This window comes from Pongo abelii, chromosome 19 (assembly GCF_028885655.2).
Source record: "Pongo abelii isolate AG06213 chromosome 19, NHGRI_mPonAbe1-v2.0_pri, whole genome shotgun sequence".
NCBI classification, from domain to species: domain Eukaryota; kingdom Metazoa; phylum Chordata; class Mammalia; order Primates; family Hominidae; genus Pongo; species Pongo abelii.
The window spans coordinates 68,409,422-68,424,698 of record NC_072004.2 but is presented as its reverse complement, the minus strand read 5'-3'; the positions used below and the strand labels follow the sequence as shown (position 1 = coordinate 68,424,698).

The window sequence follows — 15,277 nt, the reverse complement described above, 5'->3', positions numbered from 1 at the left end:
TCCCGCCCCGTGCCCCGCGACCGGCCAATGGCGCGGCGCGCCGAGCTGCCTGCCGCCCAATCGTTGCGCGGCCTGAGGGCGGCGGTGCAGCGGGAGGGAGAAAGAGGGAGGGAAGGGAAGTTAGGTTGCGCGGCGCTGCGTGTTCAGCAGGGGTGGGGGTGGGGGAGTCGGGCCTAGGGGCCATGTGGAAGCTCTGGGCCCGGCCGCCCGCCCTGTCTGACCCCGGCCGGCTTCTCCTTCCTGTCCCATGGCCCCTGTGGCTCTCCCCACCTATTTCCTAGAGCTCTGCCCTTTCCTAGCTACCTTGGTCTGTGCTCATGGCCAGGCCTGGCACCCGACTGCCTCTTAACCCATTTCCACTAATATTTTTCCCTCTTCTGCCCGGTTATTCCTCTCTTGGGGTTTTTTCTTTTTTTTTCTTTCTTTCTTTTTTTTTTCTTCTGACCTGGATGAATAGGGACCTAATCACTAGGGATCTGTACCCAGAAAACAGACTGAGGCTCATCTTTGAGATGGGGCCTGTTTGCTGATGAAATCACAGGGGAAAGTTCCTCGTTTTTCATATTTTAAAATTTAAGGGGTCCGGAGAAAATGAAGCTAAGTCCGCTAGAGACTGGTCCTTTGTATAAAAATGTGGGATGGATTGGTTGAAACAGCCTAGATGCCAGTTAAGTTTCTCTTTGGTGTCCATCTCCTGTTGGGGGATGGGGTCAGAGGGAAGGATTGGATGATGCTTGACATCTTTGAGAAAGGTAATAGGAATTAAGTCTGAATAACACTGTAACCATATGTGTTCCTTTGTGTTATGTAGACAAAATGTCAACATCAACAAAGTGACAAGGCTTATTTTATACAGACTGCTTTTGAATGATTTTTTGTTGTTGTTCTTTATATGTGCCAATTTTTACAACTAACCTGTTTATCCTTTCCTAGAAGAGGTTTTTCCACTAGTATAGGCTGATAATTCCATTTAGGGTATTATTCCTGTTTCTGCTTTTGCAAATTTTGCAAGAAGGTTTTTATCTTATTCCTAACATTCTTAACATTTTTTAGTGGTACATAATTAATAAAACTTTTAAGAATTATCTTCTGCTGTGATTACGGAACTTGTTAGCAGTAAGAAAAATGTGTCTGCTTTTGGCTTTTCCTGCTAACTTTGCTGTTTGGGCACGGTTTTTTTTTGGTGGAGAGAGGGGTGTGTGTGCTAAATTTTTAAACAAAGGGAGTAGTTTTTGAGGTCTGTGGATTATAAAAGGTTACAAAAGAACATGCTTTTCAGGAATGCACTGTATTCCTCAACTAAAGTCCAAATGTATAGAAGCAAGTAATTGTTGATCATTAGATACAAAGTTATTTTGCTTGAACAGCTTGCCTGAAGATTTTTTCTTTCACTTTTTCTCTATTTCTAAATATCTTATTACTTTTCCTTATAAATCCGCTTTTTTCATTGTTTCCTTTTTGTTGAGTGCTCACAAATAAAACGGAGGATGAGGCTCCTAAGTTTGTTTTAGGCTTACCTGTATTTTCCCCTCTCATAAAAGATCACCTCCTTCCATGGGTTGAAAAACTACCCTGCTGCTGCCATGAGATGGAAAGTTGGATCATTCTTTTGGGGCCAAGGTTTTTGAAATTTAGATAAACGGTTTTATTTTCTACCCCCCATCATAACAGCCATTCATTCAACAAACATTGAGTACCAGACATTATTAAAAGTTCTTGGGACACCTCAGTATACATAGAAGACTGACTACTACTACCATACTCTGAAACCTTGCAATTCGGGGGTCTAACACGACAATTTGGGCACTAAGAATGATCTTGATAGGGAAATCTGTAATTCCTCATTAAGTGCTAGGCTCCATGAGAAAAGTGGAAGACTTCCTGTTATACTAAGTAACATTTTTATAGAAGTCAGTGAAGTAAATGTTTTGTGGTTTCCTGAGATGCTTATGATATATTAAAAAACAAATTAGACATTAGTTCCCCCCCTCGCCGCCCCTCTGGTGATTCAGTGCTCTATAAATTATCCTCTGTTGTGGAAATAAAAAGATATTTTTATTTACAAATTTATCTTCCCTTAACAGCCCACTTTCCTTGTGGAACTGTCCAGAGTGCTGGCAAATCCAGGAAACAGTCAGGTTGCCAGAGTTGCAGCTGGTCTACAAATCAAGAACTCTTTGACATCTAAAGATCCAGATATCAAGGCACAATATCAGCAGAGGTGGCTTGCTATTGATGCTAATGCTCGACGAGAAGTCAAGAACTATGTGAGTAACGCTTATCTGTTTGGTTATATTGCCCAGAGAACAAGAAATCGCTTTCTCAGATCTTTTGCTATTTGCGTGGGATAGAGCTAACAGTGTGATAGGTTTCTGGGACCTGAACTTTACCTAAAGATAAAAATTGTCTTTGTCTTAAATCTTTCTCAACACAGCTTGTCCATTCCCATTGATGGATTGGAATTCTTTTTAGATGACTGAGGTAGGCTGCAGCAGTTTGGGAAACTTTAATTATGTGCCATAATTTGTAAAATCTGTTTGGCAGATGGGAGTAGTGTACAAATTGGTGCTACATTTGTATAAAAATTAGGGAATTTGTTAATACGTATTTCCAAGCTCTCCAGAAATTCCGATTCGGTACTTCTGGAGTACAGCTCAGGGAATTTTTTTTTTTTTTTGGAACCAGTCTTGCTCTGTTACCCAGGCTGGAGTGCAATGGCATGATCTCGGCTCACGACAGCCTCTGCCTCCCGGGTTCAAGCAGTTCTCTGCCTTAGCCTCCCAAGTTGCTGGGATTACAGGCACCCACCACCATGCCCAGCTAATTTTTGTACTTTCAGTAGAGACAGGGTTTCACCGTGTTGGCCAGGCTGGTCTTGAACTCCTGACCTCAGGTGATCTGCCTGCCTTGGCTTCCCAAAGTGCTGGGATTACAGGCGTGAGCCACCTCGCCTGGCTGTTGTTTTTAAATTAAGTTCTTTAGTGATCTGTCTTACATGGGTAAGGCACAAAGAGGAGTGAGTTAAATATCTGTGCAGTCATCATTTTGTCCTTGGTAACTGATTGGAAACTAGTGGGGAATTCCTACATATGTACTTGTGCAGGACATGGTTATGCACATCATACTTGCTATTTCCTTGTTCTAGATATCAGCATTAGGTAAAGTAGTGTCCTGTAAGGCAATAACTTCTCTATCTGGTTGTGTACCTCCTTTTGTCACCAATCTTGCATACCCATGATAAGGAGCCAGGTTATTAAATCCAACTTGGTTCAAATCTTTTTGGAGTATGTAGAGCTGTTTCTATTCATGTTGAGTCTGCTTGTGTAATAACAGCGTTTTAATTCCTTCTCTCTCAGCTAAGTGACATAAATGGAAGTATATTCTATCACTGGAAATCTCGATACTGATAGTGCTCATTCAGTTTCTCATCTTCCTTAATTTACACACTAGTAAATGGGATAAGATGTAATTGGAATTGTAAATGGCTTATTTTTTGGCACATCACTCTTAACACCAACCTTTTAAAAAAAATTAGACAATAATGGCTGGGCACAGTGGCTCATGCCTGTCATCCCAGCATTTTGAGAGGCCGAAGTGGGTGGATTACCTGAGGTCAGGAGTTCGAGACCAGCCTGGCCAACATGGTGAAACCCTGTCTCTACTAAAAATACAAAAATTAGCTGGCTGTGGTGGTGGGTACCTGTAGTCCCAGCTACTCTGGAGGTTTAGGCAGGAGAATTGCTTGAACCTGGGAGGCGGAGATTGTGGTGAGCCAAGATTGCGCATTGCACTCCAGCCTGGGTGACAGAGTGACACTCCATTTCTTAAAAAGTAAAAATAAAAATTAGATAATTTGTATAGGCATGGTTAAGCCCTCGGGCATGAAAAAAACGCTAACAGTTACCTTGGCCTTTTTCCCTTTCATAGGACAACGATAATTAATACTAAGTTTCATTGTTGGTGATCTTTTTTGAAATCTGGATATTGGGGCACAGTTGAAAGCTAGTTTCTCTTTTCTGATAATTGAATATTACTATTAAGGTTACCTCTAGTTTAAACAGAAAACTTTTAGTACTCAGGAGGTGGACATCCGTAGTTTCTAAATCACCTCAAGTAATATGGAGTCTTCAGAAAGCAATCTAAAGGAGAAAGGTAAAGGTAGAATGGGATTCAGTGCACTCCACATACGTACTAGGAGACCATGTAGTGTGGTGTGAAGGCACCCTGGACTTGGGTTAATAATACCCATTCATCCCCTGACATTTTGGACAATTCACCTTGTTTTTCCCCCTCATTCCCTCATGTCTTTGACATAACAGTTTTTGTCCATTCTAGCTCTGCTAGTCCTCGAGAGCAAAGCCTTTCATTTAACATCAATCAGAACTGTTTGCAGGTGGGTAGAGCTGATGGGAGTGGGGGCCAGGGATGATGGTATACCATATAAGAAGGAAAGGGGGAGTTCATTATTGGTGCTAGCTGCAAAGCAGGATACTAAGTGATCCGACCCAGTCAGCAGAGCTGGCCTGAATATCTGGCAGCTATTCTTTGTCCCGTGTTCATGCCAGAACAGTTAACTGTTTGCCTTTGAGTGGACTAGTGATTCTAAGTGAGTTCATTGACTGAATTAGCTGATCACGGTAATAATTAACTCTAGGTCAATTGTGGCTTCATCTTTTATCATACCTGTGCCTTTACTCTTTACATAAGTGGTGGCATGGTTACCATGTCAAGCGAGACATGTTTAATGACAAGTGGATCTTGTTTTGACATCTGGCTAGATTTTGGTATCTGTCAGTGGTAGAACAGTTCTTTGATTCTTGGGCAAACAGAACAAATCCTTTCAGATTGGAAGTTATATAAAGATTAGTTCATAGGTGTTATTAACATTGACAACTTTGTTTTTGTATTTAGTGATGTTACTTGACCAAGGCCTTTCTATGTAAGTCACCCAGAGTGCTGGGTTGTCAGTGTTTAGAAGGAAAAAGTTTTGTTTCAGCCCACATCTCATGAGTGAGATCTCCTTGGATCAGATTAGACAGTGATCTACTGTGAATAAAACCCACCTGAATGCCCCAGAACTAGCTTCATTCTAGTGCCCATGTCTGTCCACAAAACGAGGTTGTGAACATCCTTTCCTTATAACAGCAACAATGAGCCTGGAAGATGAGTTTTGTCCCCATCTCTCTCCTTTGCCATTTACTGCTACCTCCCCTTGTAACTTCTGGTTTCCCACCTCGTGTTGAAGTTTGAAGTGAGGTGGGATGACTGGTTTTGTTTCTAGGTTCTAGGGCAGTGTTGATTATGCTGATGTTGCTACTGAAGCTAGCTTTTTCTGACAGCCTTTTCTACTTCTCCGTATTATAGATGAGAATTCTGAGGCCAGGCACGGTGGCTCACGCCTGTCATCCCAGTACTTTGGTAGGCCGAGGCGGGTGGATCACCTGAGGTCAGGAGTTCGAGACTGTCCTGGCCAACATGGTGAAACCCCATCTCTACTAAAAATACAAAAACTAGCCAGGCATGGTGGCAGGCACCTGTAATCCCAGCTACTTGCTGGGGGGAGCTAAGGCAGGAGAATCGCTTGAACCTGGAAGGCGGAGGTTGCAGTGAGCTGAGATCACGCCATCATGCTCCAGCCTGGGGGACATGAGCGAGACTTTGTCTCAAAAAAAAGAATTCTGAGACAGCTACCTGGGCACAGTGGCTCACACCTGTAATCCTAGCACTTTGGGAGGCCAGGAATTTGAGACCAGCCTGGGCAACATAGGGAGACCCCCATCTCTACTAAAAATCCAAAAAAGTTAGCTGGGTGTGATGGCATGTGCCTGTAGTCTAAGCTACTCGGGGAGGCCTGGGAGGTCAAGGCTGCAGTATTGTGCCACTGCACTATCGTTTTACTACTGCACTCCACCCTGGACAACTGACTGAGGCCTTGTATTTTCCTTTTTTTTTTTTTTTTTTTGAGCCTGGGCAATATGGTGATGCCCTGTCTCAACAAAAGATAGCTGGGCGTGTCGGCATATCCACCTCTGTAGTTCAGGTACTCAGGAGCCTGAGGTGGGGAGGATAGATTGCACCATAGAGATTGAGGCTACAGTGAGCTGTGATCGTGCCACTGCACTCCAGTCCGGGCAACAGAGTGAGACCCTGTCTTAAGAAAGAAAAAAAAAAAAGAATTCAGAGACACTAAGATAAGTATGGTGGTGGGCAAAATGTGGTCAAATAGTGTTAGAAATTTGTATCTTTTGTCTTTTGGTGCAGGTTTTGCAGACACTGGGCACAGAAACTTACCGGCCTAGTTCTGCCTCACAGTGTGTGGCTGGTATTGCTTGTGCAGAGATCCCAGTAAACCAGTGGCCAGAACTCATTCCTCAGCTGGTGGCCAATGTCACAAACCCCAACAGCACAGAGCACATGAAGGAGTCGACATTAGAAGCCATCGGTTATATTTGCCAAGATATAGTAAGTGCTTGCCTAATGTATCTGGTTTATATACCTCTGATTGCCTCTAGCTGTGACATGAATGATATTAGTACTACCTTATTGCATCACGAAGAAAGCCAAGCTAAATTGCACAGTGTTCTGAAAGTGAGACTGATTTACTTCCCTTAGGCCTCTGTCTTCACATTGCTAATCATGCCCTAAAGTAAAGAAACCTGAGGATCGCAAACTGAAAACAGAAGTCTGTTTGAAGAGTCTTAGATTCTAGACTTACAAAATGAGGATATTCTCATTTGGCGCATCCCTGACCCAATCCTTTTTCTTAAGATCCTGAATGTACCATGAATGTTGTGGCGCATTTTCATTTACTACATTACAGAAAGTTTTGCCAACATTTGATGTAGTTGGTTTAGCCACTGGAGATACAGTATTTTAGATGTAGCCCTCCCAGCACTGTTGTTCCTGATGAGGTTACTGCTCTTGGTGTGTATTTTAATATATAGACTTTATGAAGCAAAGGATCCCACAGCACTTGACCCGGACTTAGACTCCCTAGATGTGCCCAGGTGTCGATCCTTGGCCTTGGCCCTTAAATGTCCTGAAGCTTTACTTTAGAGTACAGATGGCCTGGAAAATACCAACAGACTGCCATCTCCATTTGCACAGAAGGGGGGAAGAAAGCTAATATTACCTCATACCCAGAGTTATTATGCTAAGAAGTCAAAGATGAGGTTGATGAGTTTGACTTGCTTTTGTTCAGTTTTGGACTGCCAGTACCATGAGACATTTTGCAGGTGGTTTGCAGTGTTATTCCCAAATGGAAATGGGTGGGGAAAGATCACCAAGTCATGATACTTTCTTGAGTGAACTTTACAGTTAAAAGGACTGCCGATTAAGCCAGGCACAGTAGCTTACACCTGTAGTCCCAGCTGCTTGGGAAGCTGAGGTGGGAGGATCACTTGAACCCAGGAATTTGAGGGTGCAGTGCACTGTGGTAGTGCCTGTGAATAGCCACTGCACTTTAGTCTGGGCAATATAGACCCTGTCTCTTAAGAACAGAAAAAGGACTGCTGATTAGTTGTGAGCTCCTTATGGCAGTCTTCTGGAGGGGATTGATTCCAGCACCCTCCTCAGGTACCAAAATCCTCAGATGTTCAAGTCTGTTACATAAAGTGGTGTAGTATTTGCATATAACCTATGCACATCCTCCCATATACCTTAAATCATCTCTAGAGTACTTACAATACTTAATTCAATGTAAATGCTATATTAATAGTTGGTATACTGTATTAAGGGAATGACGAAAAGAAAAAAAGGTGTACATGCACCTTTTGGTGCAGTACAAATGCAACCATCCATTTTTTTTCCTCTAAATATTTTCAATCCATAGTTGCTTGAATCCACAGATGTGGAACCCATGGCTGCAGAGGGCTGACTGTATATTCATTGCACTTCTCTGCTTGTTACAGGACCCAGAGCAGCTACAAGATAAATCCAATGAGATTCTGACTGCCATAATCCAGGGGATGAGGAAAGAAGAGCCTAGTAATAATGTGAAGCTAGCTGCTACTAATGCACTCCTGAACTCATTGGAGTTCACCAAAGCAAACTTTGATAAAGAGGTAAGTTTTTTGACAATAAGGTATAGATTCAGACAGTAAGGGATGAAAGAGTTAAATGAAAGTTTTTTGTTTTGTTTTCTTAAGTTTATGATTTAGAAAGTACCACCTACTTAAAAGTATTTGTTTCCAGTTTAGTCGAGTTCGTATTGTGTGAGATATCCCCATAGAGTGTTTGCCGTTTCTCATCATGCTTTTGGAAATAAAGTGTTTCTAAGCTTAGGTTTTTCCTTTTGCAGTCCAAAGTGTGGAATGTTGTTGGGTTTTTTAAAATTATAGGGCGTGGTGGTGCATACTGGTACTCCAGCTACTTCAGAGGCTGAGGCGGGAGGATTGCTTGAGTCCAGTTGTTCAAGGCCAGCCTGGGCAACAAAGTCAGATATCGTCCCTTAAAAAAAAGAAAGGAATAGGCTGGGCGCTGTGGCTTAAGCTTGTAATCCCAGCACTTTGGGAGGCTGAGGCGGGTGGATCATCAGGTCAGGAGTTTGAGACCAGCCTGACGAACATGGTGAAACCCCGTCTCTACTAAAAATACAAAAAAATCAGCCGGGTGTGGTGGCGTGCACCTGTAATCCCAGCTACTCAGGAGGCTGAGGCAGGAGAATCACTTGAACCTGGGTGGCAGAGATTGCAGTGAGCCGAGATTGCACCACTGTATTCCAGCCTGGGTGACAGAGCGAGACTGTCTCAAAAAAAAAAAAAAAGAAAGAAAGAAAGAAAGAAATTATGGTATGTACTATATACTTTGGTTTACTTTGGTTTCTTTTAAGATTGTGTGAGTCTTTTGCCTTGTACTAAAGATTTTGTGGAGGCCGGGTGCTGGGGCTCACATCCAGTAATCCCAACACTTTGGGCCACCAAGGCAAGAGGATCACTTGAAGCCAGGAGTTTGAGGCTAGCTTGCACAACATAACAAAACCCTGTCTCTAAAATAAGATTTCTGTGGAGAAGAACAACTGAGTTGTTAACCAGTTTTGTGAGCTCTTGTGTTTACAGGGCTTATAATGGAAAAAAAAAGAATGAAAAATGAAATAAATAAAAATTATAGCAATTGGTCTGTTTCATACCACCTTAGGAAGGTGTTTTTAAGAAACAGGATATATAGCCAGGTGTTCTGGCACATGCCTGTAATCCCAGCTACTTGGGAAGCTGAGGTGGGAGGATCACTTGAGCCTGGGAGTTCAAGGCTCAAGATTTCACCACTGTACTTCAGCCTGGGCAACAGTGCAAGACTCTGTCTCCAAAATATATATATATATGTATATATGTATATGTATGTGTATGTATAATATATATGTAAACATTTTGGCTGAAAACGCAATGAATAACATAAAATTTACCGTCTTAAATCATTTTTAAATGTATAGTTAAGTAGATTCACATTGCTGTGGAAACAATCTCCAGAACTTTTTCATCTTGCAAAATGAAACTGTACATACTGAACAACAACTCATTTCCCCCTTTCTCAGCCACTGGTAACCACCATTTTACTTTCAGTTTCTATGTATTTTACTACTCTAACGAAATACCTTATGTAAATGGAATCATATAATATTTGTCTTTTTGCTACTGGTTTGTTTTACTTAGTATGATGTCCTCGAGATTCATCTAAGGGGTAGCATTTGTCAAAATTTGCTTTTTAAGGGTGATTAATATTCCATTATATGTATATGCCACATTTTGCTTATCTAGTCATCCATCCATGGCCATTTGGTTTGCGTCCACCTTTTGGCTATTGTGGGTAATGCTGCTATGAATGTGGCATGCATGTGTATCTTTGAGACTCTGCTTTCAGTCCTTTTGGGTAAATACCGACAAGTAAAATTGCCAGGGTCATGGTCTGAAAGTATTTCTGTATATATGTTTGTTGACACTTTAGCTGGGTTTTTACCATTTCTTGACTTTGGAAAGGTCTGAAACCCCAGAGCAAATGGCAATTCTAATTGGTTAGAAAGCTGGATTTTTCCTTAATAGATTTTGGAAGATTTAGGAGGGTAGCACACAAAGTTCATTCTCCCATTTCTCACCACATTTGATGTGAATTTGCTACCTCTCAGAAAACAAATTTGATCTCTGAAATAAAGCAGATGTTTTGAATTCTCTTATATGAGGAAATTGATTTTCCTACTTGTAGATTTTTATCTTTTAACCAACCATTTTTATTTAAACCTTGTGACCTACATTTTTCTGTTTCCTCCCTGAAGTTTTTGTTAGTGAAGGTCATTTTGCAGATTAAAAGATTAGGGACCTCACTGGAGGGCAAGTCACATAGCAGACACTGAAGGTAAACTCTTTATAGCCTTTATAGTGCTGTACCATCTCAAGGGAGAGTGGCTTGATTGTACCAGGCAGGGCTGTGTGGGGCCCTGAGGGAGCGAGAGGTTTTCCTTGTAGAGGGAGTCTGGAAATCTTCCTGTGTACAGGTTATGCTCTCCTAATTCTCTTTATTTTTATTCCTCCTACAGTCTGAAAGGCACTTTATTATGCAGGTGGTCTGTGAAGCCACACAGTGTCCAGATACGAGGGTAAGTGTGAGGTTATATGAAAAATCTGTCTCGCATCTTTCCTAGGAAATGTCAAATCTAATATAAGTTTGAAATACTGGGAATCAGTTGACTTCAGCAATAAGGTTTGATTAATATTGTTACTAATAATTAATATTCTGGCTGGGCATGGTGGCTCACACCTGTAATCCCAGCACTTAGGGAGGCCATGGCAGGCAGCTCACCTGAGGTTAGGAGTTTCATACCAGTCTGGCCAACATGGTGAAACCCTGTCTGTATTAAAAATACAAAAAAATTAGCTGGGTGTGGTGGCACGTGCCTGTAGTCCCAGCTGCTGGGGAGGCTGAGGTACAAGAATCGCTTGAACCTGGGAGGCGGAGGTTGCAGTGAGCCGAGATCATGCCACTGCAAACAGATTCCATCTCAAAAAATAATAATGATAATTAATAAAAACACTGGAGAAGAGGGAAGAATTGTATTGGAAGTTGCCATCCTCTTAAAAGAGGTTTAAGGGGCCAGTGTGATGGCTCACACTATAATCCCAGCAATTTGGGAGGCTAAAGCAGGAGGATCACTGAGGTCAGGAGTTGGAGACCAACCTGGGCAACATAGTGACACCATCTCTACTAGAAAATATATATACACAAATAAACAGTTAAGAGAGAAAAGGTTTTCGATCAGCTTCGCTACTTCATTGCCGTAGGTTATTCAAGTCATTTCTACTAAAAAATATATATACACAAACACTTAAGGGAGAAAAGGTTTTTGATCAGCTTTGCTACTTTATTGCCATAGGTTATTCAAGTGATTGTTTTCCCCTGTAGCCATTAAAGCAGTTTTGCTATTGCTATACCCAAAACCTGACCCTTCAAGAAGATAGAAGTAACATCTTCAGTCTGAATAATATTAGTGAATTTAGCCCTACCATGGGTTCCACACGCACCTTTAATGCAAAAAAAAAAAAGACTGAGGCCAGGCGCGGTGGCTTACACCTGTAATCCCAACACTTTACAGGCGCATGTCTGTAATCCCAGCTACTCAGGAGGCTGAGGCAGGAGAATTGCTTGAACCCAGGAGGCGGAGGTTGCAGTGAGCTGAGATCACACCACTGCACTCCAGCCTGGGAGACTCCATCTCAAAAAAAAAAGGACTGGGTGTGGTGGCTCACACCTGTAATCCCAGCACTTTGGGAGGCCGAGGCCAGAGGATCACTTGAGCCCAGGAGTTGGAGAACCAGTCTGGGCAACATGGCGAAACTCCATGTCCACAAAGATTAGCTGTGCGTGATGGGGCGAGCCTGTAATCCTAGCTACGTGGGAGGCTGAAGTGGGAGGATTGCTTGAGCCTGGTGGTTGAGGCTGCAGTGAGCCGTGATCATGGCCACTATACTTGCACCAGGGCGACAGAGCAAGAAGACTGTCTCAAAAAAAAAAAAAGAGAAAAATGGCCGGGCGCAGTGGCTCACACCTTTAATCCTAGCACTTTAGGTGGCCGAGGTGAGTGGATTGCCTGAGCTCAGAAGTTCGAGATGAGCCTGGTCAACATAGCAAAACCCCATCTCTGCTAAAAATACAAAAAATTAGCCGGGCATGGTGGTGGGCACCTGTAATCCCAGCTACTTGGAAGGCTGAGGCACGAGAATTGCTTGAATCGGGGAGGCAGAGGTTGCAGTGAGCCAAGATCATGCCACTGCACTCCAGCCTGGGCAACAGGAGCGAAACTCTGTCCCTTCACCAAAAAAGAGACGAAATGGGAAAATAAAGGAACAGATAATGAGGGAATTGAAGGGAGAGAATGAATTTTAGGGAAATGATAACATATCCCATATTTACCTCAAATAATCCTTAGGATTATTGGCCCATTTGAGTGAATCTAAGTTTGTCAGATTGCATTGTTACTTTAGTAAACTATATGATCTGCTCTTCATAAAAGGTACGAGTGGCTGCTTTACAAAATCTGGTGAAGATAATGTCCTTATATTATCAGTACATGGAGACATATATGGGTCCTGCTCTTTTTGCAGTAAGTATTTCTATTTATGTGATTTGAGCTTGTAGCTAATTACAGAGCCCATCATCCTTAGTTGCTATTTTGCCAATTCTGTAGTATTTTACTTAATATTATGGAATAAAGGAAATTCCTTGAGACTGTTAGGTTTAAGCTCATCAGTGGTGTGCCAAGAAAACTGGTGCTAACTTTGTGTGGGTAAAAGACCTTCATTTTGAGGCCGGGCCCGGTGGCTAACGCCTGTAATCCCAGCACTTTGGAAGGCTGAAGTCAGGAGTTCGAGACCAGCCTGGCCAATATGGAGAAACACCGTCTATACTGAAAACACAAAAATTAGCTGAACGTGGTGGCACGTGCCTGTAATCCCACCTACTCTGGAGGCTGAGGCTGGAGAATCGCTTGAACCCAGGAGGCGGAGGGTGCAGTGAGCCAAGATCACGCCATTGCACTCCAACCTGGGCCTCAAAGCGAGACTCTGTCTCAAAAAGAAAAAAAAAAACAAACTTGCATTTTGAAAATCTGAGGCTGGGCATGGTGGCTCACGCCTGTAATCCCAGCACTTTGGGAGGCTGAGACTGACAGATCGCTTGAGTCCAGGAGTTTGAGACCAGCCTAGGCAATATGGTGAAACCCCGCCTCTACAAAAAATAAAAAAATAAGCCAGGTGAGGTGGCATGCACCTGTGGTCCCACCTACGCAGGAGGCTGGGGTGGGAGGTTTTTTTGAGCCTGGGAGGTGGAGGTTGCAGTGAGCTGAGATTGTGCTGCTGTACTCCAGCCTGGGTGACAGAGTGAGACCCCATCACCAAAAAAAAAAAAAAGAAAAGAAAGAAAATCTTTCTTTTTCTATCTTTTCTTTCAAGCCTGGCTTCCTTTTTATAAGTTACATTTCTGAAATTTGCATGTCTGTGGTTAAAGCCGGGTTGGGGCAGGGACTCACTTGAATCAATACTTATTTGGGGCCTGGGGTGTTTTTCTTCTTAAGATCACAATCGAAGCAATGAAAAGTGACATTGATGAGGTGGCTCTACAAGGGATAGAATTCTGGTCCAATGTCTGTGATGAGGAAATGGATTTGGCCATTGAGGCTTCAGAGGTGAGCTGGGGAGAACTATTATTCTGAATAGGCTTTGGGACATATCTCGTTTGTGGATGATATTCCCCTTCTAGGAGAACTTTATTCTGTCTGGGTTTAGAGAGTATCTCCATTGGCAGAGATTTTGATTTTTCTGCTAGCCAGAGCCCTTCATGAAGGAGGCACATCAGTAATGAGGGCTCTCACGTTTTTGCCAAGCAGTCAGGCATGATTGATCGTAAATAGTGGTATTATCACTGTGAACACAAGGGGGCAGCAGGCTGTCGCAGTTTACCAAGGTGATACCTGATGCTGAATTATTTCCTTTTGGAAGTCCTAATGCAAGCCTACGATGTATAATTGATACTTTACTAGCTGTGGTGAAAGAGTCAGATATGGAGGAGAATGGGGAGTTCTGTACTTGGGATCTTTGAATTCAAGCTTTGTTTCCAGTTTGGTCTTTACACACTTTTATTTCAGGACAAAAATAAAAAGTTTTTTTTTGGCATCTTTAGGCAAACTGGGTGTGTGTGTTCATCCAAGGAACACTGAAATATCAGGTTGTCCATATGAATCGAACTTACGAAAAAAAAGTTATACTTAATGTTGCCTTGGACCTATAATATATGGCCTAAAAGATTCTCACTGAAGTAGACCAAAAAATTAGCACTTTCCAAGATCACATTGTATGTTACCATTTGTCCCTGTGTGTTTCTGTTTCTGTTAAGAGATCCCTGGTCAGCTCTCATTATATGCCTTTAGTATACAGAGCTTGGTTGCTTTTGTCTAGAATTTGCTTTGTTTCTCCTCAGGCAGCAGAACAAGGACGGCCCCCTGAGCACACCAGCAAGTTTTATGCCAAGGGAGCACTACAGTATCTGGTTCCAATCCTCACACAGACACTAACTAAACAGGTGAGTTACCTTCCAAATATAGGTAGGTAGGCTGTGAAACCTTACTAAGAGTAAACTGTGTGTGGAAGAGTTTCCATGGAAGAAACTTTGCAACCCATCAACTGTTTGATGTTCTGTTGTTGATGACTCAGGAACAGCTAAGCTGGATCTATAAGATCCCCTAGGCTCTGACTTCTTTGTGAAGGAGAACTGAGTCTTAACATCTCAGATGCGTCTTGCTCAGGAATGAGCCACATGCTGCTCTGATTTCCTGAGTGCTCCATTGTCCAAACTCCAAAAGAGAGGTGCTCTATCAAAGCTTCAGTGAAGCAAGGTTGGGAGCAAAGATGTGCTGATTTTAGGCCACTTACGTATCTGTTCTAATATCTAGGATACTTTCGTGAGTTCACAGGATGTATGTTTTTAAAATGCTAAGGAAGTTGGATATGAGTTATTCAGATCCTAATGAAGGACCCCAACCCAAGAAAGAAACCCTTCTACTGATTCTTTAAGATAATTAACTTCAATTATTAAGATTCAGGATGAAAGTAAAGTGACAAGACTTCATGAAGATTGGGGTCTAATGAGTAAATATAGAAGTTCTTTTATGAGGATTGTGTCCTAGTTGCTTTTGTTCTCCTGACTTTATGCAACACAGTGTTTCTTGATACGGTGTTTGGGAAGGTTCTTCTGGTGCATATGAAGTATTACCAAAGAGCTGCTAGTACTCTGACCAAAC

At 42.4% G+C, this 15,277-nt stretch overlaps 1 protein-coding gene across 2 annotated transcripts in view; it reads left to right on the top strand.

Moving 5' to 3' along the window:
* Positions 1–15,277, top strand: part of KPNB1 (karyopherin subunit beta 1) — a 34,735-nt gene that overhangs the window by 672 nt on the left and 18,786 nt on the right. Inside the window, exons 1-8 of one of the 2 annotated variants that reach the window (XM_002834232.6) lie at positions 644–752; positions 2,085–2,267; positions 6,262–6,462; positions 7,911–8,063; positions 10,526–10,585; positions 12,497–12,586; positions 13,556–13,666; positions 14,458–14,559. In XM_002834232.6, the coding sequence (XP_002834278.2) occupies positions 6,415–6,462; positions 7,911–8,063; positions 10,526–10,585; positions 12,497–12,586; positions 13,556–13,666; positions 14,458–14,559 (564 nt within the window). In that variant the 5' untranslated portion in view covers positions 644–752; positions 2,085–2,267; positions 6,262–6,414. Of the gene's footprint in view, positions 1–643; positions 753–2,084; positions 2,268–6,261; positions 6,463–7,910; positions 8,064–10,525; positions 10,586–12,496; positions 12,587–13,555; positions 13,667–14,457; positions 14,560–15,277 lie in introns of those variants that run through there. The other variant, XM_024235028.3, reaches the window with a different exon arrangement.